Below are 22,417 nucleotides of genomic sequence, written 5' to 3'. Positions count from 1 at the left end.
CACTGAATTTGTGTTTGCCCTTAGTGGCACACACTCCTAGTTGGCCTCGGTGAAATTCTTGTGAAGTGTGGGCAGGAAGCAGGTTGCCTTTCAGCCTGGAATTTTCCTCCTCTCCTGGCCTGCTTTGTGGGAGAGAATCAGCCTGTGATTGGGAGAATCAACTCCTTGCAGATCTGCCCATTCAGCTTACCTGCATTCTAAACACTTGCTTTGCAGGCCCAACAGAGAGGCATGATGGGCCAGATTGTGGCCCATGCGCCTTGGGTTGGGCAATCCGGCATTAAAGGGGCGACACGGTGGCACAGTGGTTAGTACTGCTGCCTCACAGCGCCAGGGTCCCAGGCTCAATTCTGGCCTCAGTCACTGTCTGTGAGGAGACTGCACGTTCTCCCCATGTCTGTATGGGTTTCCTCCGGGTGCTCTGGTTTCCTCCCACAGTCCAAAGATGTGTGGGTTAGGTTGATTTGGCTGGGCTAAGTTGTCCGTTAGCGCCAGGGGGATTAGAAGGGTAAAATGTGTGGGGTTGCAGGAATAGGGCATGGATGAGATTGTGGTCGGTGCAGACTCGATGAGCCGAATGGCCTGTACTGTAGGGATTCTTTTCTATGATAAATCAACCTGCCAAAGACTAGGAGAATCACATGCCTGCATGTGATATATTACAGCCACAAGATACCAAGTCAGTAAAGCACATTCCAGAGACTAGGGGGCACAACATTCCATTTATAGAGGTGGTCATTCATTCTACAATTTTATATGGTATTATTTTCCTAAATAATGTGAAACTCTTTTATGTATGAATTATGAACAAAAGTATCTCAACCAATGGTATTGCTCAATTATTTCTTGCAATAATTATGTTAAAAATATTTTGGATGAACTATCTAATTAATTGAATGAAAATAATTTCACATATTTTGCCATGAGAAATGGCAAGATCCATTGTCAGTTCAAAAACCTAAGGCGAAACGAAAAATCCTTTGTGTTTTGCCTAGTGATGCCAACATTGGTTTTTAGAATTAATGCAGGAGATTTTATTTGTAAACTAACTTCTAACGTGTTATGGATTTTCAGGTGCAAGATGGGGTTCTTTATGTCTAAATCAATGGATGAAAACCTAAAGAAACAGCAAGAGTTCATGGCGGCAAACAGTGTTCTGCAGGTATGGCTACTGTATTCTGTGAATGAAACGGCAGAGTCCCCCGACATGACATGCTTCTTATCAGTTTCAGTGTGGAAAGGTGAGCTGATGTGGTTTATCTGGTACCAGTATATGAATGAAATGGTGCACTTCTGAACAGATGTTTCATGAGTGTAGTTTAACACCATGAAACATGCCTTGACCCATATCATTTGCTGACAAATGCCATGTAGCACATACTCATTGATAGAGGAAGGTTCCTGTCTATTGGAGGCAGTCATGTGGAGATGCCGGCGTTGGACTGGGGTAAACACAGTAAGAGTTTTAACAACACCACGTTAAAGTCCAACAGGTTTATTTGGTAGCAAATACCATTAGCTTTCGGAGCGCTGCTCCTTCGTCAAAGAGAACGAAGGAGCAGCGCTCCGAAAGCTAATGGCATTTGCTACCAAATAAACCTGTTGGACTTTAACCTGGTGTTGTTAAAACTCTTACTGTATTGGAGGCAGTCCAGAGAAGTTTCACACGGTTGATCCCAGGAATGGAGGGATTTTCTCATGAGGAGAGGTTGAATAGGTTGTACTCATTGGAGTTTAGAAGAATGAGAAGCAACCTTATTGAGACATATAGGATTCTCAGCGGGCTTGACAGGGTGGATGCTGAGAAATTGCTTCCCCTTATGGGTGAGTCTAGGACCAGAGGGCATAATCTCAGAGTAAGGGGGTCGCCGATTTAAGACAGAGTTGAGGAGGAATTTCTTCTCTCAGAGGGTAGCGATGTGTGGAATTCTTTACTGCAGAGGGCTGTGGAGGCTGGGTCGTTAAATATGATCAAGGCTGAGATAGATAGATTTATAATCCGTAAAGGAATCGAGGGTTATGGAGATGAGGTAGAAAAGTAGAGTTGAGAATTATCATACACGGTAGCACAGTGGTTAGCACTGCTGATTCACAGCTCCAGGGACCTGGGTTCGATTCCCGGCTTGGGTCACTGTCTGTGTGGAGTTTGCACATTCTCCTCGTATCTGCGTGGGTTTCCTCCGGGTGCTCCGGTTTCCTCCCACAGTCCAAAGATGTGCGGGTTAGGTTGATTGGCCATGTTAAAATTGCCCCTCGTGTCCTGAGATGTGTAGGTTAGAGGGATATGGGGGTAGGGCCTGGGTGGGATTGTGGTCAGTGCAGACTCGATGGGCCAGATGGCCTCTTTCTGCACTGTAGGGTTTCTATGATTTCTATGATATCAGACCACTCATGATCTCATTGAATGGCAGAACAGACTCAATGGGCTGAATGGCCTACTCCTGCTCTCTCATTAAGCACACAGCACAACCTCAGACATCCCGAAAGCCCTTCAGTAAAGCATAGGCTAATCCATTTTGGCACTGCTCATGGGAGAAACTGGCATCCAAGAAAGGAAGGAGATGAGAACAGGAGGAGGTCTGACCTCTATGTAGATCCTGAGACCAATAGTGGAAGCCATTTTCAATGTCATTGACCGGGAGAAGGTGTGGAGCACTGCAGATGACCAGGCTGGAGGTGGTGCACAAGAGCGAGTGGACATCTTCCCTTTTTATTTTACTTGCGTCTCAAGCACAAATAAATTCTTAGCACAATACCTGATGGTGCACTATGCTGCCACACATTTGCTACTGCTTACTTTGCCACCACATGCCACTCCATCGCATTCTCCATTTTTCTATGTGTTGGGCCTTGTAGCTGCCCAGATTGAGGGTGAGAACCCTCCCAAAGATGGTCCATCATTCATTCTCACTCGTGCATAAATTGATTGGCCAGGTCAAATAGATATTGAGCTAAGTGGAGGGGAGAGTGGGAGGAGGTGGGGGGATGGGGCTGGGTGGTTCTGCATTGGTTGATTCACTGAGCTCAAGTAAGCTGGAAAGGCCATCCTAGGAATGTGCTCACAGTTCACGTCTGGGTTCTGGTGCTGAGGATAGAGAGAAGACCCAAAGCGCATTTTCAAAGAAAACTACTTGCTGAACACCAGCGATACCTCAATGCACAGCACTGCCCTCCAGCGAGCTTCTGCTAGTTGGGACATGAAGTACACCTGCCCCAACTTGTATACAGTTCTGTGCAGTACATCAGCACTGTGCAGTCATTGTGTAATTGCTTCATTGGATGCTGCAGGGGCCTGTAGCACTGTCAATACCTCAGTTGCTAATACTGAGACCAGTCAGGCTCTGGGGACGACCACTTTTTTATGTCAAGGCTTAAGATGGCACAGTGCTAAGAATGCCACATTGTAGGCTGCAACTTTTTTATTCATTCGTGGGACATGGGCATCACTGGCTGGCCAGCATTTATTGCCCAACCCTAGTTGTCTGAGGGCAGTTGAGAGTCAACCACATTCCTGTGGCTCTGGAGTCGCATGTCGGCCAGACCGGGTAAGGACGGCAGATTTCCTTCCCTAAAGGACATTAGTGACCCAAATGGGTTTTTCTGACAATGGGCAGTCGTTTCATGGATCAATAGATTCTTAATTCCAGATATTTTTATGACATTTTGTGCCCTGTTTCCATTTCCCAGGTATGTGTTGCGGGCAGCACGGTGACACAGTGGCTAGCACTGCTGCCTCACAGTGCCAGGGACCCCAGTTCGATTCCGGTGTCAGGTGACCGTCTGTATGGAGTTTGCACATTCTCCCTGTGTCTGCGTTGATTTCCTCTGGGTGCTCCGGTTTCCCCCCACAGTCTAAAGATGTGCAGGTTTGGGTGGATTTGCCATGCTAAATTGCCCCTTAGTGTCCTAAGCTGTGTTGACTGAATGTGCAGGGTTCTGGGTATAGAGGGGAGGGTCTGGGTGGGATGCTCTTTTGGAGAGTCGGTGCAGACATATTGGGCCAGTTGGCCTCTTTCTGCAGGGTAGGGATTCTATGATTTTATGGAAGGTAGTCTGATTGCTTGGCATGCACTTAGCGTTTAACAGTACATGAAGAAACATTTTGTGCATGCATACTTTACTGTTCTTCTGTTACGTTATGATGGTGAGCCTTGGTTTGACGGATTTCCCAAGGTAAATTTCTTTCTCATTTGTGGGTTGTTCCTTTGGTTGGATAACATCCCTTTCACCACCTTCTGCCGGACGATCTGCTGGGTAGGATGCTACGAGTGGGCGGCACGGTAGCACAGTGGTTAGCACTGCTGCTTCACAGCTCCAGGGACCTGGGTTCGACGCCCGGCTTGGGTCACTGTCTGTGTGGAGTTTGCACATTCTCCTCGTGTCTGCATGGGTTTCCTCCGGGTGCTCCGGTTTCCTCCCACAGTCCAAAGATGTGCGGGTTAGGTTAATTGGCCATGCTAAAAAAAAAATTGCCCCTTAGTGCCCTGAGATGCGTAGGTTAGAGGGATGAGTGGGTAAAATATGTAGGGATATGGTGGTAGGGCCTGAGTGGGATTGTGGTCGGTGCAGACTCGATGGGCCGAATGGCCTCTTTTTCTGTACTGTAGGCTTTCTATGATTCTATGAGTGCCCAACTGAGCAATTCATCTTTCGTCCACCTCCTACTGAAGCAGCCCTTCAGCTGTGAACAATAAGAAATGGTTGCGTACTTGGAAATAACCAAGTGCTTGTTCCGTGAAAGTATTTGCCCTTTTAAAAGATTGCTGCGGTGCTTTCAAAATCGCACTACTGTTGATTATCCCGTCCCTCCCAAGCTGCAAATTCACCACCAGGGACCTGGTATGAACAGTGTAATAATTGCGAGGCTCTACAATTACTCGACAGGAGAAAGTAATTGATTGATTTATTCAGAAAGAAGTATTTACAAAGGAGGACGACAGAAACCTCCATTGTCGTCAACTGCCAATCTCCAACTGCCACAATGGGGCAGCACAGTGGCACAGTGGTTAGCACTGCTGCCTCACAGCGCCAGGGACCTGGGTTCAATTCCCGGCTTGGGTCACTGTCTGTGTGGAGTTTACATGTTCTCCCCGTGTCAGCGTGGGTTTCCTCCGGGTGCTCCGGTTTCCTCCCACAGTCCGAAAGATGTGCTGGTTAGGTGGATTGGCCATGCTAAATTCTCCCTCAGTGTACCCGAACAGGTGCCGGAGTGTGGCAACGAGGGGATTTTCACAGTACAGTGTTGATGTTACATTACAGTGTTAATGTAAGCCTACTTGTGACACTAATAAATAAACTTAAACCTTAAAAAAAATAAACTTTAAACAATGCAAGCTTGGATTCGCACTCCACCTCCGCAGAACGCAGGTTTGCACTCATGTTCAAAGGCTGCTCCATTCTCTCAGGCCTGCACTCCACTGCTGTTCTGCATTCCCAAATGTGCGCTATATTGTTGCGTATCACACACTCTGCTACACTACCACATCTTCCTCCTCCTTTAGCGCTTTACAAATAAATTCATGAACAGACAACTGTCTACAAGAATAGCCAATAAAATTATATTTGAAAAAACGTTTGGATATTTCATTATAGCCTCTGAAAATTCCAGTCTATCAGGAGATTTCCGAATTCTCTGAGAACGTCTCTGCTCTCTGGCCGCCTCTGCCTCAGAGGCAGCAATGTCTTCAGTCGAAGTCAGGTAGTTTGCAGTTTCAGGAGGTGCGTTAGTGCGGATATCTGCTCCAGTTCCCATTGGAACAACACGGGACCTTCCTCTGAAATAAACAGTCCCACTGAATTTGGTTCTATTGGAGGAATGCTGGTTGATGTTGCTATCATAGAATCGTAGAATCCTGACAGTGCGGAAGGAGGCCATTCAGCCCATCGAGTCTGCGCCAACCACAATCCCACCCAGACCCTATCCCAGCAACCTCACGATTTAACCTGCTACTCCCCTTGACACTATGGGCGGAATTTATACAAAGGTCCTTTGGCCTTGGGTGGGATTTTCCAGCATTGGGGCGAGCGGGGCCATAAAATCCCACCCTAAGGCTCAACTTAACATGACAAATCAACCTGACCCGCATATCTTTGGATTGTGGGAGGAAACCAGAGCACCTAGAGGAAACCCACGCAGACATGGGGAGAATGTGCAACCTCCACACAGACAGTGATCCAAGGCCGGAATTGAACCCGGGGCCCTGGCGCTGTGAGGCAGCAGTGCTTGCCACTGTGCCATCCCAGATTATCCTTCTCTGTTTCATATTAGTTTCTCTTTTCCTGATTTGTTCTTCATGTTTCCTTATTTTTCTTCCTTGGACATCAATCAGATAGGACATTGGGCCTGTTTCTGTTTTGATTTTCCCGGGGGTTCCAAACTGGGCCAAATTTAAAGGATTAGGAATGAGAGATAAGAGCTTGAACTCATCAGCCATGATTTTATTGAATTGCAGAGCAAGCTCGAGGGGCCGAATGGCCTACTCCTGTTCCTATTTTGTATATTTGTATGTAGAAACTCAAGTTCTGTATCAGTTTTAATTGCCGGTTTTAGCTTTATTCTTATCAGATAAACTTGTGTTTGAAAAGGTAGAAAATGTACTCGCTGGTTTGCATAAGGATCTGAATATCCCAGCTTCTTTTCAAAAGAAAGTTGCGATATCCCTGAATTCTTGATGCTAGTTTAAAAAGTGCTATGCTTTGTTATCATTGAATCGTAGCAACCCTACAGTGCAGAAGGAGGCCATTCGGCCCATCAATGGGTGGCACGGTGGCATAGTGGTTAGCACTGCTGCCTCACAAAGCCAGGGACCCAGGTTCAATTCTGGCCTCGGGTCACTGTCTGTGTGGCGCCTGTGTGGGTTTCCTCCCACAGTCCAAAGATGTGCAGATTAGGTTAATTGGCCATGCTAAATTGCCCCTTAGTGTCAGGGTAAATACGTGAGGGTTACAGGAATAAGGCCTGGGAGGAATTGTTGTCGGTGCAGATACGAAGGGCCGAATGGCCTTTAGGGCAGAACGGTGGCGCAGTGGTTAGCACTGCTGCCTCACAATGCCAGGGATCCGGGTTCAATTCCGGCCTCTGGTCACTGTCTGTGTGGAGTCTGCATGTTCTCCCTGCGTCTGCGTGGGTTTCCTCCGGATGCTCCGGTTTCCTCCCACAGTCCAAAGATGTGCAGGTTAGGTGGATTGGCCATGCTAAATTGCCCCTTAGTGTCAGGGGGATTAGCAAATTAAATGCATGGGGTTATTGTGGTCAGTGCAGACTTGATGGGCCAAATGGCCTCTTTCTGCACTGTAGGGATTCTATTCTATTCTATTCCATGAGTCTGCACTGGCAACAATACCCCCCAGGCCCTATCCCCGAAACCCCACATATTGACCGTGCTAATCCCTCTAACATACACATCCCAGGACACTAAGGGACAATTTAGCACGGCCAATCAACCTAACCCGCATATCTTTGGATTGTGGGAGAAAACAATTTAGCATGGCCAATTAACCTAATCTGCGTGGGTTTCCTCCGGGTGCTCCGGTTTCCTCCCACAGTCCAAAGATGTGCGGGTTAGGTTGATTGGCCAGGTTAAAAATTGCCCCTTAGAGTTCTGAGATGTGTAGGTTAGCGGGATTAGCAGGTGAAATGTGTGGGGATGGGGCCTGGGTGGGATTGTGGTCGGTGCAGACTCGATGGGTCGAGTGGCCTCCTTCTGCACTGTAGGGTTTCTATGATTTCTATGAAAACCATAGCCCCCGGAAGAAACCCACACAGACACAGGGAGAATGTGCAGACTCCACACAGACAGTGACCCAAGCCGAGAATCAAGCCTGGGTCCCTCGAGCTGTGAGGCAGCAGTGCTAACTACTGCACCACCGTGCCGCCCAGAGTCTAGTTGACTCGTTAACCTAGTTTAATTGCTTACCATTCGGGGTTTATTTTGAATCTCTTTGTGAGGAGCACTTTGAATCTGGGCAGAAAATGAGATCTGAAATGTGTGGCGCCTTGGCAGTCCCCTCCATTTATTGCGTCTGTGTTCCAACCGAATGGAAAGCATTGCAGTCAGACTAGACAATCTTCGGATGCACAATCGGAGAGGGCAAGAACATTTCGTTTTTAGTTATCAGCATCGGTGTGATTCAAAAAAAAATCAATGACCTTTTAAGAATTGTTGATAAACTAACAGAACACACCAAGGCCAGAAATCTTGTGACATTATCGATTTAAATAACCTTTGTCGGAAATATTTTACCAATAATAAATGGCTGCCTTTTCATAATCTCCAGTTGTTGTCACCTGTCTTCCTGTCTAAGATGCTGCGTTGCTTATTGGAAGATAAGGATGTTTCTGATAAAGTAATGTGAAGCTGGGAATTAAGCTGTCGACCTGTTTCACGTGTGAATAATTTACACATTTGTGTCAGATTTATTCTAAAAAGTTTAGCTGCTAGACTAGTGGGATTAAGGAACTTGACATGTTAAGCACCAATCCAATAATATTTAACCATGTAATGCCCAGCATCCGATTCCTTTGACAAAGTACTCAATGTATCAAAGACTCATAGAATCCCTACAGTGCCGAGGGAGGCCTTTCAAGCCTGCACCGACTCTCCGACAGGGCATCCCACCCAGGCCCGATTCCTGTAACCCCATATACATATCCCGCTAATCCCCCTAACCTGCACATCTTGGGACATTAAGGGGCAATTTAGCATGGCCAATCCACCTAACCTGCACATCTTTGGACCGTGGGAAGAAACCAGAGCAGACATGGGAAGGACACAGGCAGTGACCCAAGCCGGGTATCGAACAGAGGTCCCTGGCGCTGAGAGGCAGCAGTGCTAACCGCTCTGCCACTGTGTCACCAATCCAGCTAAAATATTCACCAATCCAATAAGGGATTCAGATTAAACCTCTTTACCCCGAGAGTAGTCATACTGTGGAACTCGGTACCACAAGGGATAGTTGAAGTGAATAGCAATGGTGCATATAAGGGAAAGCTAGATAAGTGGATTAGGAATAGTAGGGTGTGCTGATAGGGTTAGATGGGAGGGGGGTCATATGAAGTATAAACAGCAGCATAGACAAGTGGCTTGTTAGTGTGCTGTAAATTCCATACAATATGTAGAATTGTTCAAACACCGGAGGAGACCACCCTGCAGGGCAGAAAAAGGATTTCTACAGCACAGGGAAAATTATCTAGCCTGAAATAATCGTTTCCTAAGGTAGATCACTTTAATTTGTTAATTTGCCCATGTGTTAATTTGATTTTCTCAAAAGTGTATAAAGAGAGACCAGCTCTCTTCAACTGGTGGATGCCATTGTGGCTGGCGTGCTTCATAGAATCATTATAGTGCAGAAGGAGGCCATTTGGCCAATCAGGTCTGCATTGACTCTCCGAAACAGCATCTTGCCCAAACCCACCCTATCCCTATAACCCCACATATTTACCCCCGTAATCCCCTTAACCTACATATCTTGGGTCACTAAAGGGCAATTTAGCACAGCCAATCCACCTAACCTGCACATCTTTTGACTCGGAGGAAACCGGAGCACCCGGAGGAAACCCACGTCATAGAGTCACAGAGGTTTACAGCATGGAAACAGGCCCTTCAGCCCAACTTGTCCATACCGCCCTTTTTTTGTTTGAACCCCTAAACTAGTCCCAATTGCCCGCATTTGGCCCATATCCCTCTATACCCATCTTACCCATATAACTGTTTAAACACTTTTTAAAAGACAAAATTGTACCCGCCTCTACTTCTACCTCTGGCAGCTTGTTCCAGACACTCATCACCCACTGAAAAAATTGCCCCTCTGGACCCTTTTGTGTCTCTCCCTTCTCACCTTAAACCTATGCCCTCTAGTTTTAGACTCCCCTACCTTTGGGAAAAGATATTGACTATCTAGCTGATCTATGCCCATCATTATTTTATAGACCTCTATAAGATCATCCCTCAGCCTTCTACGCTCCAGAGAAAAAAGTCCCAGTCTATCCAGCCTCTCCTTATAACGCAAACCATCAAATCCTGGTAGCATCCTCGTAAATCTCTTTTGCACTCTTTCCAGTTTAATAATATCCTTTCTATAATAGGGTGACCAGAACTGTACACAGTATTCCATGTGTGACCTTACCAATGTCTTGTATAGCTTCAACAAGATGTCCCAACTCCCGTGTTCAATGTTCTGACCAATGAAACCAAGCATGCTGAATGCTTTCTTCACCACTCTGCCCATCTGTGACTCCACTTTCAAAGAGCTATTAACCTGTACCCCTAGATCTCTTTGTTCTGTAACTCTCCCCAATGCCCTACCATTAACTGAGTAAGTCCTGCCCTGGTTCAATCTACCAAAATGCATCACCTCGCATTTATCTAAATTAAGCTCCATCTGCCATTCGTCAGCCCACTGGCCCAATTGATCAAGATCCCGTTGCAATCCGAGATAAACACCTTTACTGTCCACTATGCCACTAATCTTGGGGTCATCTGCAAACTTACTAACATGCCTCCTATATTCTCATCCAAATCAGTAATATAAATGGCAAATAACAGTGGGCCCAGCATCGACCCCTGAGGCACACCGCTGGTCACAACCCTCTATAATCACCCAATTTTGTATCCATTTAGGTACCTCACCCTGGATACTGTGAGATTTAACCTTCCGCAACAACCTACCATGCAATAGAAACGGAGAATGTGCAAACTCCACACAAAGCCGGAATTGAACCCAGGTTCCTGGCGCTGTGAAGCAGCAATGCTTACCACTTGTGCCGCCCAAAGCTACATTTTGATTTCGTTAGCTAAATGTCCTTTGAAATTTTGATCCATTTAGTGACCCTTTCAGGGACTATCATGACCCTCCGCGAAGGGTAATCCAGACTCGAAACATTGGCTCTATTCTCGCTCCACAGATGCTGTCAGACCTGCTGGGATTTTCCAGCATTTTCAGTTTTTCAATCATAGAACCCTACAGTGCAGAAGGAGTCCATTCGGCCTATCGAATGTGAACCGACCACAATCCCATCCAGACCCTATCCCCGTAACCCCATGTATTTACTCCAGCTAATCCCCCTGACGCTAACGGGCAATTTAGCATAGCCAATCTACCTAACCCCACACTTCTTTGGAGTGTGGGAAGAAACCGGAGCTCCCAGAGGAAATCCTCACGGACACGGGGAGAACATGCAGACTCTGCACAGATAGTGACCCAAGATGGGAATCGAACCCGGATCCCTGGCGCTGTGAGGCAGCAGTGCTAACCACTGTACCACCGTGCCACTCAGATTCAGATTCTGGCATCCGCAGTATTTTGCTTTTATCCAGCTTGAAAGTTAACCTCACTCCGTCTCATAACAGAATCACTGCGGGAGATTTTCAGAATATTCGCAGCTACTTCAGTAACACATTGTAAAGGAACACATTTATTTTAGTCAAAATTTTAATCTTATTTGCAGAAAGACTTGTTGAATATTTATGCGAATGGAACTTCTTTTTCAAACTGCTGGTTTTTTTAATTGAATATCTCGTCAGGTCTAGTGATAAGGGAACTTGGAGTCTTAACATCGGATAAATAATGCCTTATTTCCCCTGTGCTGATGATAAGTTGTTCAGTAAAGCACAAAGTGGACAAAAATAGTAAACTATTGACTGTCCAGTGGTTGCCAAGAGTTAGTGGGACCAACTCTCAATGAACATTAGACTTGCTACTTTGGCTGAAGCAATGAAAAGATTGAATTTGGATGATTTTTCAAGGTTGAAATAGTTCAAAGAGTGAATTTTCCATCTTTCTAAAGTTTTATTTATTAGTGTCACAAGTAGGTTGCATTAACACTGCAATGAAGTTACTGTGAAAATCCCCCTAGTTACTACATACCGGCACCTGTTCGGGTACACTGAGGGAGAATTTAGCATGGCCAATACACCTGACCAGCACATCTTTCCAACTGTGGGAGGGAATGGGAACACCCAGAGGAAAATAGGTGGGGAGACATGGGGAGAATGTGCAAACTCCACACAGACAGTCACCCAAGGTCGGAATTGAACCCAAGTCCCTGGCGCTGTGAGGCAGCAGTGCTAACCACTCTGCCACCCTGTATTAAGTGGGATAAAGTAGAAAAATACCATTTTAAATGTATCCTAGATTTGGGTACGCATTCATGAACTGACAAGTAGAATCACCTTTACTTCAAAAATTAATTCTTCAGTGTCTCAGTAATATCTACAGCCTGGCTGACGTAAGATGCCAAGTGTCTGATTTAGTTTTCCTGACGCTTCTGTGTAGATTGTTAGAATCTGTTAAGTTCATGTAGATGAGTACTTTATTTTGGGAGATGTTAATCAATGATGCAAAGTTAGATTCTGCAGTGTGACGTCTGTGCTGGTGGCAAAGCTGTAATCAATAGAACTGATAGTGCTTGTCACCTCCATCATTAATTAGCCCATTAGTTTGACACCTGTTTTCCTATTATTTCCCCCCCCTCCGCGCCCCCCTCCCTGCGCGGGAATTTCTCCATCCCATCAAACTATTTTTACTTTCCTTTTTGTGGGGTTATGAGGATAAGGCCTGGGTGGATTTGTGGTCGGTGCAGACTCGATGGGCCGAATGTTCTCCTTCTCACTAGGGATTCTATGATTTGCAAATACGCTGACATTTTCACACGAGTATTACCAAGTCTCCTTGATTCCTTTGTCTCACATCTCATTTACCCTGAGAAATGGGTGGCCAATGTTTTTGTTGTTTCTTTCATAGAGATATGAACAGAAAACATCAGTGGTATGTGGATGGCACGGGTGGCACAGTGGTTAGCACTGCTGCCTCACAGCGCCAGGGATCCGGGTTCAATTCCCAGCTTGAGTCCTGTCTGTGTGGAGTCTGCATGTTCTCCCTGTGTTTGCGTGGGTTTCCTCCGGGTGCTCCGGTTTCCTCCAACAGTCCAAAGATGTGCAGGTTAGGTACATTGGCCATGCTAAATTCTCCCTCAGTGTACCCGAGTGTGGCAAGGAGGGGATTTTCACAGTAACTTCATTGCAGGGTTAATGTAAGCCTATTTGTGATACTAATAAATAGTGTGCCTAAAGTGATGGAGGCAGTGAAATTTAGTAGCTCACTTTATTAATTCAGTGACTGCTCTCCTCCAATGCTGATATATTGAAGACCAACAGTGAGAAAGATTAGTGCTAGATTGTTTAATACGACTAACTCGACTTTTTAAGAAAACAAATTTTTCACCAAACAGGATACTTCCACGTTAATTAATGACTATTTTATTTCCATGAAAAATGCAATCGGAAACTAATCCCCAGAAGGATAGTATCAACCTTGACGCATGTCTCAGCATTGTGTAAAAACGGATTCTGGAAATTATTTGAAATAATGAAGGTTGTGTTTTTGTCCAATGTTACCGAAATAAGATCAGTTTTTATATAACAGAAGTGGTTTCAGCATTTTTCTTAATTTAAAAGTACAAATTCATTCAACACACTGGAGATCATATTAGCTTTGACACCTATATCTGCTATTATAAAGTATATATTTCCACGACACCAGAACCATCGCTTACCAACCTCGCAGAACTCAGTTCCTGTTCACCCACTCTGGTTCCGGTTTCAGTAGAATTAAGCTCCCTGTATCTGCATGAGTTTCCTCCGGAAGCTCCGGTTTCCTCCCACAGTCCAAAGATGTGCAGGTTAGGTGAATTGGCCATGCTGAATTGCCCTTTAGTGTCCCAAGATGGGTAGATTAGAATCATAGAAACCCTACAGTACAGAAAGAGGCCATTGTGGTCTGCACCGACCACAATCCCACCCAGGCCCTACTCCCATATCCCTACACATTTTACCCATTAATCCCTTTAACCTATACATCTCGGGACACTAAGGGGCAATTTTAGCATGGCCAATCAATCTAACCCGTGCATCTTTGGACTGTGGGAGGAAATTAAATTAAACATTGTTTGACTTTACCGGGGGAAAAAAAAAACCAAACTGGATGTTGTTTTTGTCATTATTAACGCTTAAAATAATAGATGATGGGTTTTAAAAAGGAATAGGGGGAAAGGCATTACAAAACCTTCCACTTGAAAACGTCCCCAAATCCAGCAAGTTCTCAAGGGATAAAAGCAAAATTGCTGCGGATGCTGGAGTCTAACCTAATTATAAGTGTGGGGAAGTTTTTTGTTTTCTTTTTTTCTTGCTGGTAATGGCTTCAGGGATGGCAGTTCAGGCAGTATGCTGCATCTCCTGTGGGATGTATGTGGTGAGGAAATCCAGTAGTGTTTCAGGAGATTTTAGTTGTAAGAAGTGCATTAGATTGCAGCTTCTGGAGGAGCGTGTAAAGGAGCTGGAGGGGGAGGTAGAGGAACTCCGCATAATTCGGGAGGCGGAGGTGGAAGTTGATAGGAGTTATAGAGAAATAGTAACTCCTAGAAATGAGGCTTGGGTCAATGCCAGGAGGAGGGGTAAGAAGCAATCGGGAAGACAATCCCCTGGGGCGGTTCCCCTCCATAATAGGTTTTCGGTGCTGGAGGCTACAGTTGAGGAGGAATCAACTGAGCATAGAGAGCAGATCTCTGGGGGTGAGCCGAGTGAGAAAGCTCAGGTGGTTAGGGGCTGTAAAAGACTGGGCCTTGTGATTGGGGACTCCACAATTAAGGGGACAGATAGGAGGGTCGGAACTAAAGGTAGGGACTCAGGGTTGGTGTGTTGCCTACCAGGGGCTGGGGTCCGGGATGTGTCTGACAGGGTATTCAGGACTCTTAGGGGGGAGGGAGATAAACCACAAGTTATTGTACATGTGGGGACACACGACATAGGGAGGATAGGGGAAGGGGATATTAGGCAGGGATTTATGGAGTTGGGGTGGAAACTAAAGGCCAAGACTGACAGAGTGGTTATCTCTGGACTCTTGCCTGTACCACGGGATAGTTTAGAGAGGAATAGGGAGAGGGAAGGTTTGAATTCATGGCTGAGGGGATGGTGCAGGAGGGAGGGGTTCAGGTACTTAAGCAATTGGGGCTCGTACTGGGGAAGGTGTGACCTCTATGAGAAGGATGGTCTACACCTTAATCAGAAGGGGACCAATATCCTGGGGGGTAAATTTGCTAAGGCCATGCAGGGAGGTTTAAACGGATTCGGGGGGGGGGAGGGATCCTGAGTAGTGGGGCTGAAAGTGAGGGATGCATGGATGGGGACTGCAATGCACGGCATTGCAGAGGTGGGGTGGAGCAGGGTTTGAAATGTGTATACTTCAATGCCAGGAGTATTCGCAATAAAGTGGGTGAACTTGCAGCGTGGATCAGTACCTGGGACTTCGATGTTGTGGCTATTTCAGAGACATGGATAGAGCAGGGGCAGGAATGGATGCTGCAGGTCCCGGGGTTCAAATGTTTTAGTCGAAGTAGGGAAGGAGGTAGAAGAGGGGGAGGGGTAGCATTATTGGTCAGAGATTGTATCACAGTGTCAGAGAGGAGGTTTGATGAGGACTTATCTGTTGAGGTAGTATGGGCGGAGATTAGAAATAGGAGAGGAGAGGTCACCCTGTTGGGAGTCTTTTATAGACCTCCTAAAAGTTCTAGAGAGGTTGAGGAAAGGATTGCGGAGTCAATCCTGCTTAGGAGTGAAAGTAATAGGGCAATTGTTATGGGGGATTTTAACTTGACTAATATTGACTGGAATTGTTATAGCTCTAGCTCGTTAGAGGGGTCAGTTTTTGTTCAAAGCGTGCAGGAAGGTTTTTTGACTCAGTATGTAGACAGGCCAACTAGAGGTGAGGCTATATTGGATCTGGTGCTGGGAAATGAGCCAGACCAGGTGCTAGACTTGGAAGTTGGTGTGCATTTTGGTGATAGTGACCACAATTCGGTTACGTTCACCTTAGTGATGGAAAGGGATAGGCATGAACCTCGGGCCAGTGGTTTTAGCTGGGGGAAGGGTAATTATGAGGCTATTAGGAGAGAATTAGGAAACATAGGTTGGACTAGGAGATTACAGGGACTGGGAACGTCCGACATGTGGAGTTTTTTCAAGGAGCAGCTACTGCGAGTCTGTGATAGGTATGTCCCTGTCAGGCAAGGAGGAATTGGTAGGGCTAGGGAACCGTGGTGCACCAAAAAAGTTTCTTTGTTGGTTAAAAAGAAAAAGGAGGCTTATGTTCGGATGAGACGTGAGCACTCGGGTAGTGCACTAGAAAGCTTTAGATTGGCTAAGAGGGAGTTGAAGAGCGAGCTTAGAAGGGCTAAAAGGGGACATGAGAAGACTTTGGCGGATAGGGTTAAAGAGAATCCTAAGGCGTTCTATAGATATGTCAAGAACAGAAGGTTGGTTAGGGCAAGTTTAGGGCCAGTTATAGATGGCAGAGGGAAGTTATGTGTGGAACCGGAGGAGATTGGTGAAGCATTGAACCAATATTTCTCTTCGGTGTTCACGCAAGGGGACATGAATATAGCTGAGGAGGACACTGGGTTGCAAGGGAGTAGAATAGACAGTATTACAGTTGATAAGGAGGATGTGCAGGATATTCTGGAGGGTCTGAAAATAGATAAATCCCCTGGTCCGGATGGGATTTATCCAAGGATTCTCTGGGAGGCAAGAGAAGTGATTGCAGAGCCTCTGGCTCTGATCTTCAGGTCGTCGTTGGCCTCTGGTATAGTACCAGAAGATTGGAGGTTAGCGAATGTTGTCCCATTGTTTAAGAAGGGGAACAGAGACTTCCCCGGGAATTATAGACCGGTGAGTCTCACTTCTGTTGTCGGCAAGATGTTGGAAAAAATTATAAGGGATAGGATTTATAGTTATTTGGAGAGTAATGAATTGATAGGTGATAGTCAGCATGGTTTTGTGGCAGGTAGGTCGTGCCTTACTAACCTTATTGAGTTTTTTGAGAAAGTGACCAAGGAGGTGGATGGGGGCAAGGCAGTGGACGTGGTATATATGGATTTTAGTAAGGCGTTTGATAAGGTTCACCATGGTAGGCTTCTGCAGAAAATGCAGATGTATGGAATTGGGGGTGATCTAGGAAATTGGATCAGGAATTGGCTAGCGGATAGGAAACAGAGGGTGGTGGTTGATAGTAAATATTCATCATGGAGTGCGGTTACAAGTGGTGTACCTCAGGGATCTGTTTTGGGGCCACTGCTGTTTGTAATATTTATTAATGATCTGGATGAGGGTATAGTTGGGTGGATTAGCAAATTTGCTGATGACACCAAAGTCGGTGGTGTGGTAGACAGTGAGGAAGGGTGTCGTAGTTTGCAGGAAGACTTAGACAGGTTGCAAAGTTGGGCCGAGAGGTGGCGGATGGAGTTTAATGCGGAGAAGTGTGAGGTAATTCACTTTGGTAGGAATAACAGATGTGTTGAGTATAGGGCTAACGGGAGGACTTTGAATAGTGTGGAGGAGCAGAGGGATCTAGGTGTATGTGTGCATAGATCCCTGAAAGTTGGGAATCAAGTAGATAAGGTTGTTAAGAAGGCATATGGTGTCTTGGCGTTTATTGGTAGGGGGATTGAATTTAGGAGTCGTAGCGTTATGTTGCAACTGTACACAACTCTGGTGCGGCCGCACTTGGAGTACTGTGTGCAGTTCTGGTCCCCACATTACAGGAAGGATGTGGAGGCTTTGGAGAGGGTGCAGAGGAGGTTTACCAGGATGTTGCCTGGTATGGAGGGGAGATCCTATGAGGAGAGGCTGAGGGATTTGGGATTGTTTTCGCTGGAAAGGCGGCGGCTAAGAGGGGATCTTATTGAAACATATAAGATGATTAGAGGTTTAGATAGGGTGGATAGTGATAGCCTTTTTCCTCTGATGGAGAAATCCAGCACGAGGGGGCATGGCTTTAAATTGAGGGGGGGTAGTTATAGAACCGATGTCAGGGGTAGGTTCTTTACCCAGAGGGTGGTGAGGGATTGGAATGCCCTGCCAGCATCAGTAGTAAATGCGCCTAGTTTGGGGGCGTTTAAGAGATCCGTAGATAGGTTCATGGACGAAAAGAAATTGGTTTAGGTTGGAGGGTCACAGTTTTTTTTTTTAACTGGTCGGTGCAACATCGTGGGCCGAAGGGCCTGTTCTGCGCTGTAATGTTCTATGTTCTATGTTCTATGAAACTGGTGCACCTGGAGGAAACCCACGCAGACACAAGGAGAATGTGCAAACTCCACACAGACAGTGACCCAAGCCGGGAATCGAACCCAGGTCCCTGGAGCTGTGAAGCAGCAGTGCTAACCACTGTGCTACCGTGCCGTCCTTGGACCCGGAGGTGATTAGTGGGGTAAATACATGGGGTTACACCCGGAGGAAACCCATGCAGACGCGGGGAGAATGTGCAAACTCCACACAGACAGTGACTAAAGCCGTGAATTACTGGGGTAAATACGTATGGTTACGGGGATAGGGTCTGGGTGGGATGCTCCGTCAGAGATTCGGTGCAAACTCAATGGGCTGAATGGCCTCCTTCTGCACAGTAGGGATTCTATGATAACAGAAAGAAATGAAGAATTTGCATTTATATAGCACCTTACACTATCTCAAGTGATCCGACAATCTTGCAGCTAATGCCCACACTTGAAATCTCGTCACTGTTGTTATGTAAAAAAAAACACGGCAATCACTTGCACACAGCACGATCCCACTATCAGTCATGAGAATTATGAGGTAATCTGTTTATAGTGATGCTCATTGACAGATAAATGTTGATCACTGCAGAAAACCCACCTGCTTTCTACTTCAACTCGTGCCATGGAATCTTTCACATCACTTAAGAAAAGAGATTGTGCATTCTCTTGGAGTGCCGTAGCCCCATGGTATTGCATTGGGTTTTCAGCCTAGATTTCAGTCTCCAGAGTGAGATTTGAACCCTGAGCCTTCAAATTCTATAGTGCTATACCCCCGAGCTGTGGGTTTCCTGTAATAGCATTACAGGCACAGTGGGTGGGTGTGCTCAGTCACCTATGACACCAATGACTGTCAGGCTGTTGCTTGCCTAGTCTGTTTTAAAGTTTGCGTTTATTTATTAGTGTCAGAAGTAGGCTTACATTAACACTGCAGTGAAGTTACTGTGAAAATTCCCGAGTCGCCACACTCCGGTAACTGTTCAGGTACACTGAGGGAGAATTTAGCACGGCCAATACACCTAACCAGCACGCCTTTGGACTGTGGGAGGAAACCCACGGAGAACGTGTAAACTTTGCACAGACAGTGACCCAATCCGGGAATTGAACCCGGGTCCTTGGCGCTATGAGGCAACAGTGCTAACCACTGTGCCACCATGTCGCCCCATGGGACAGCTCTCCCAATATTGGCACTAGCCCCCAGATGTTAGTAAAGGGGACCTGCCAAGGTCGACAAGGCTGTTTCCCATTGTCATTTCTAGTGCCTAGGTCAATGCCAGGTGGTCCGTCCGGCTTTCCTTATAGACTTTCCAGCAATTGTGATACAACTGAGTGACTTGCTAGACCATTTAACTGCTAGCATACAGTTAAGAGTCAACCATGTTGGCCAGACCAGGTAAGGATTTCCTTCCCTAAAGCACATTAGTGAACTGCATGTGTTTTTGAAAGAATCAACAATGTTTTCATGATAATCATCGGGTTTTCATTAATTGAATTCAAATCTCACCATCTGACATTGCGGGATTTGAACCTCCGATCCCCAGAGCATTATCCTGTGTCTGGTTACTGGTCCAATGACAATATCACTAGCCAGTGCCTCCCCCTAATTTCTGTCCCCACCCTCCCATGTGTTCTTGTGTTATACGGTAGTCCCATTTCAGAGCCTTGTTTCTCCGATGAACATTAGTACTGGGCTACTCCCCAACTTTCGGGCTCTCATACTTCTATCAAACCTCACCCTTTAATGCTCAGCTGGATGGGGGAAGTTTCTGTCCAATGTCAAATTTATTAGGTAGCTTTTTTTTAAAAAAACTCAAGCATGATGAGATCTCCATGTTAATAAAGATCTGCTGTTTCTGTGCGTCATCCCTTTTCTGCAAGATCTCGTGCAGACTCCACACTTTTCACTTCATATACAAACCCAGCACTTTGTCCATTGTGGCGATCAGCATGTTGATTTAAAATAATGCTATTAAGCTGCTCCTTTGTCAATCAGATTCTCCTCAAGGTAACATGAAATGTCGCTGAGGTCATAAAAATTGACCTTTTGAAAATTGTTGAGCCGTGAAATAGGGAACTATTTTCTTTCTGGTGAGTTCTTCGTTACAGAGATTGCTTGTCTTTGGTACAAAAGTGATGTGGGAAGGCTTGAAACGTCCACATTGCATTACAATACATCCTGCAAAGAGTCCATATCTACATGCTGCGGGTAGAAATCAGAATTGACATAATTAATGTATTTGTCATTGAAGAAAGACTGAAAAAGAATCGCACTTTCCACAACGAAACAAAATCCAATCATTGACTACAAACAACTTTCATTTCTATCATGACGTACAAAAACAGCAAATCTTTATTAACAATGGGGGATGGCACAGTGGTTAGCACCACTGCCTCACAGTGCCAGGGACCCAGGTTCGATTACCGGCTCGGGTCACTGTCCATGCGGAGTCTGCACGTCCTCCCCGTGTCTGCGTAGGTTTCCTCCGGGTGCTTTAGTTTCCTCCCACAGTCCGAAAGATGTGCTGGTTAGGTGCGTTGGCCATGCTAAATTCTCCCCCGGTGCACCCGAACAGGCACTGGAGTGTGGCGACTAGGGGATTTTCACAGTAACTTCATTGCAGTTTAAATGTAAGCCTACTTGTGACACTAATAAAAAAAATTTAAACTTTAAAATCATATTTACGCTTTGTTTAAGAAAAGCTACCTAATGAATTTGACACTGGATAGAAATCTGTCGAAAGCAAACGCGTGATTACTTTTGAAAAAGCAATATTTTCATTCCAGATAGGATTAGTTCAAAAAAAGCTGTAAGTAGATCCGACAAAAAAATCCTGAGGGATAAGGCATTGCAAAGCACTGAGACAGGGAATGAACGAAGGTTAGTTCAGCAAACTTATGTTGTGGCACTTCTGGCATTTGTCAACACAAACTATATTCACAAATTTGTACAGCATTGCTGAATATGAGCAGGTATCATGGCACAGGGATTGAGAACTTGTATTGACCCTTTAAGAAGAAAGATATGACCCCTTTAAGAATCTCACCTCTGAAAGGCAATTGTAGCTGGAGTGAGGAATGAGTGGAGAAAATTTGCCCATCCAGCTGAGGCTAAAAGGGTGAGGTTCCATAGAGGGATGGGAGCCTCTAATGTAGAGTTTTAATGTAAAAACAAACACAAAAGTGCTGCACAGAGGTCTGATTTGATTTATTATTGTCACATGTATTACTATACAGTGAAAAGTATTGTTTCTTGCGATACAGACAAGACATAGAGAAGGAAAGGAGAGAGTGCAGAATGTAATGTTCCAGTCATAGCTAGGGTGTAGAGAAAGATCAACTTAATGCAAGGTAAGTCCATTCAAAAGTCTGGCAGCAGCAGGGAAGAAGCTATTCTTGAGTCAGTTGGTACGTGACCTCAGACTTTTCTATCTTTTTCCTGATGGAAGAGAGTATGCCCGGGGAGCATGGAGTCCTTTATTATGCTGGCTGCTTTGCCAAGGCAGCCTAATCAGACTCCCACCAATTCAGTAGATGTTCAGAGCAGGAGCCAAAAGAGCTGAATCATAGAATCCTACAGTGCAGAAGGAGGCCATTTGGCCCTTCGAGCCTGCACCCATCCAGGCCCTATCCCTGTAGCCCCACATATTTACCTCCCTAATCTACGCATTCCGGGACATTAAGGGGCAATTTAGCATGGCCAATCAACCTAACCTGCACATCTTTTGGACTGTGGGAGGAAACCGGAGCATCCGGAGGACACTCATGCAGACACTGGGAGAACATACAAACTCCGCACAGACAGTGACCCAAGCCGGGAATTGAACCCGGGTCCCTGGCGCTGTGAGGCAGCAGTGCTAACCACTGTGCTACCGTGCTGCCCGAGCTGAGCTGAAAGGTTTTCGGGAGAGGAGAGGAGGGTGGACAGGCTGAGATATTTAGGGACTGGGTCTTTGATATCAGAAGGCATAGACGGCAATGCCATTGGTACCTCCAAACATGACTATTGCAATGTTCTCCTGGACAACTCCCCTTACACCCTCCATAAACCTGAGCTCCTGCAAAACTCTGCCTCCCGTATCCAAGCTCCCCTCAATGTTCCATTCACCTCTGTGCTCACTGATTGATGCTGATTCCTGGTTCAGCAGCTGCTCAGTTTAAAATAATGATCATCCTGGTTTTGTTTCCTTACGTGGCCTCATCTCTTTTCTCTCTTCACCGCCCCCCCCCCGACCCCGACCCCGACCCCAACATCTCATCTCAGTAACCTCCTCTAATCCTAAAACCCTCTGAGATCTCTGCACTCTTCCAATTCTGACCTCC

At 45.9% G+C, this 22,417-nt stretch overlaps 1 protein-coding gene across 1 annotated transcript in view; it reads left to right on the top strand.

Annotated features, from left to right (window-relative positions):
- The window catches only part of plgrkt (plasminogen receptor, C-terminal lysine transmembrane protein), a 55,972-nt gene that overhangs the window by 20,138 nt on the left and 13,417 nt on the right, over window positions 1–22,417 (top strand). Inside the window, exon 2 of the mRNA XM_078215339.1 lies at window positions 1,075–1,162. Within this exon, the coding sequence (XP_078071465.1) occupies window positions 1,082–1,162 (81 nt within the window). The 5' untranslated portion in view covers window positions 1,075–1,081. The remainder of the gene's footprint in view (window positions 1–1,074; window positions 1,163–22,417) is intronic.

Source organism: Mustelus asterias, chromosome 6 (genome assembly GCF_964213995.1).
Source record: "Mustelus asterias chromosome 6, sMusAst1.hap1.1, whole genome shotgun sequence".
Lineage (NCBI taxonomy): Eukaryota > Metazoa > Chordata > Chondrichthyes > Carcharhiniformes > Triakidae > Mustelus > Mustelus asterias.
The sequence above is the reverse complement of the archived record's forward strand: the minus strand, read 5'-3'. Positions and strand labels throughout refer to the sequence as shown.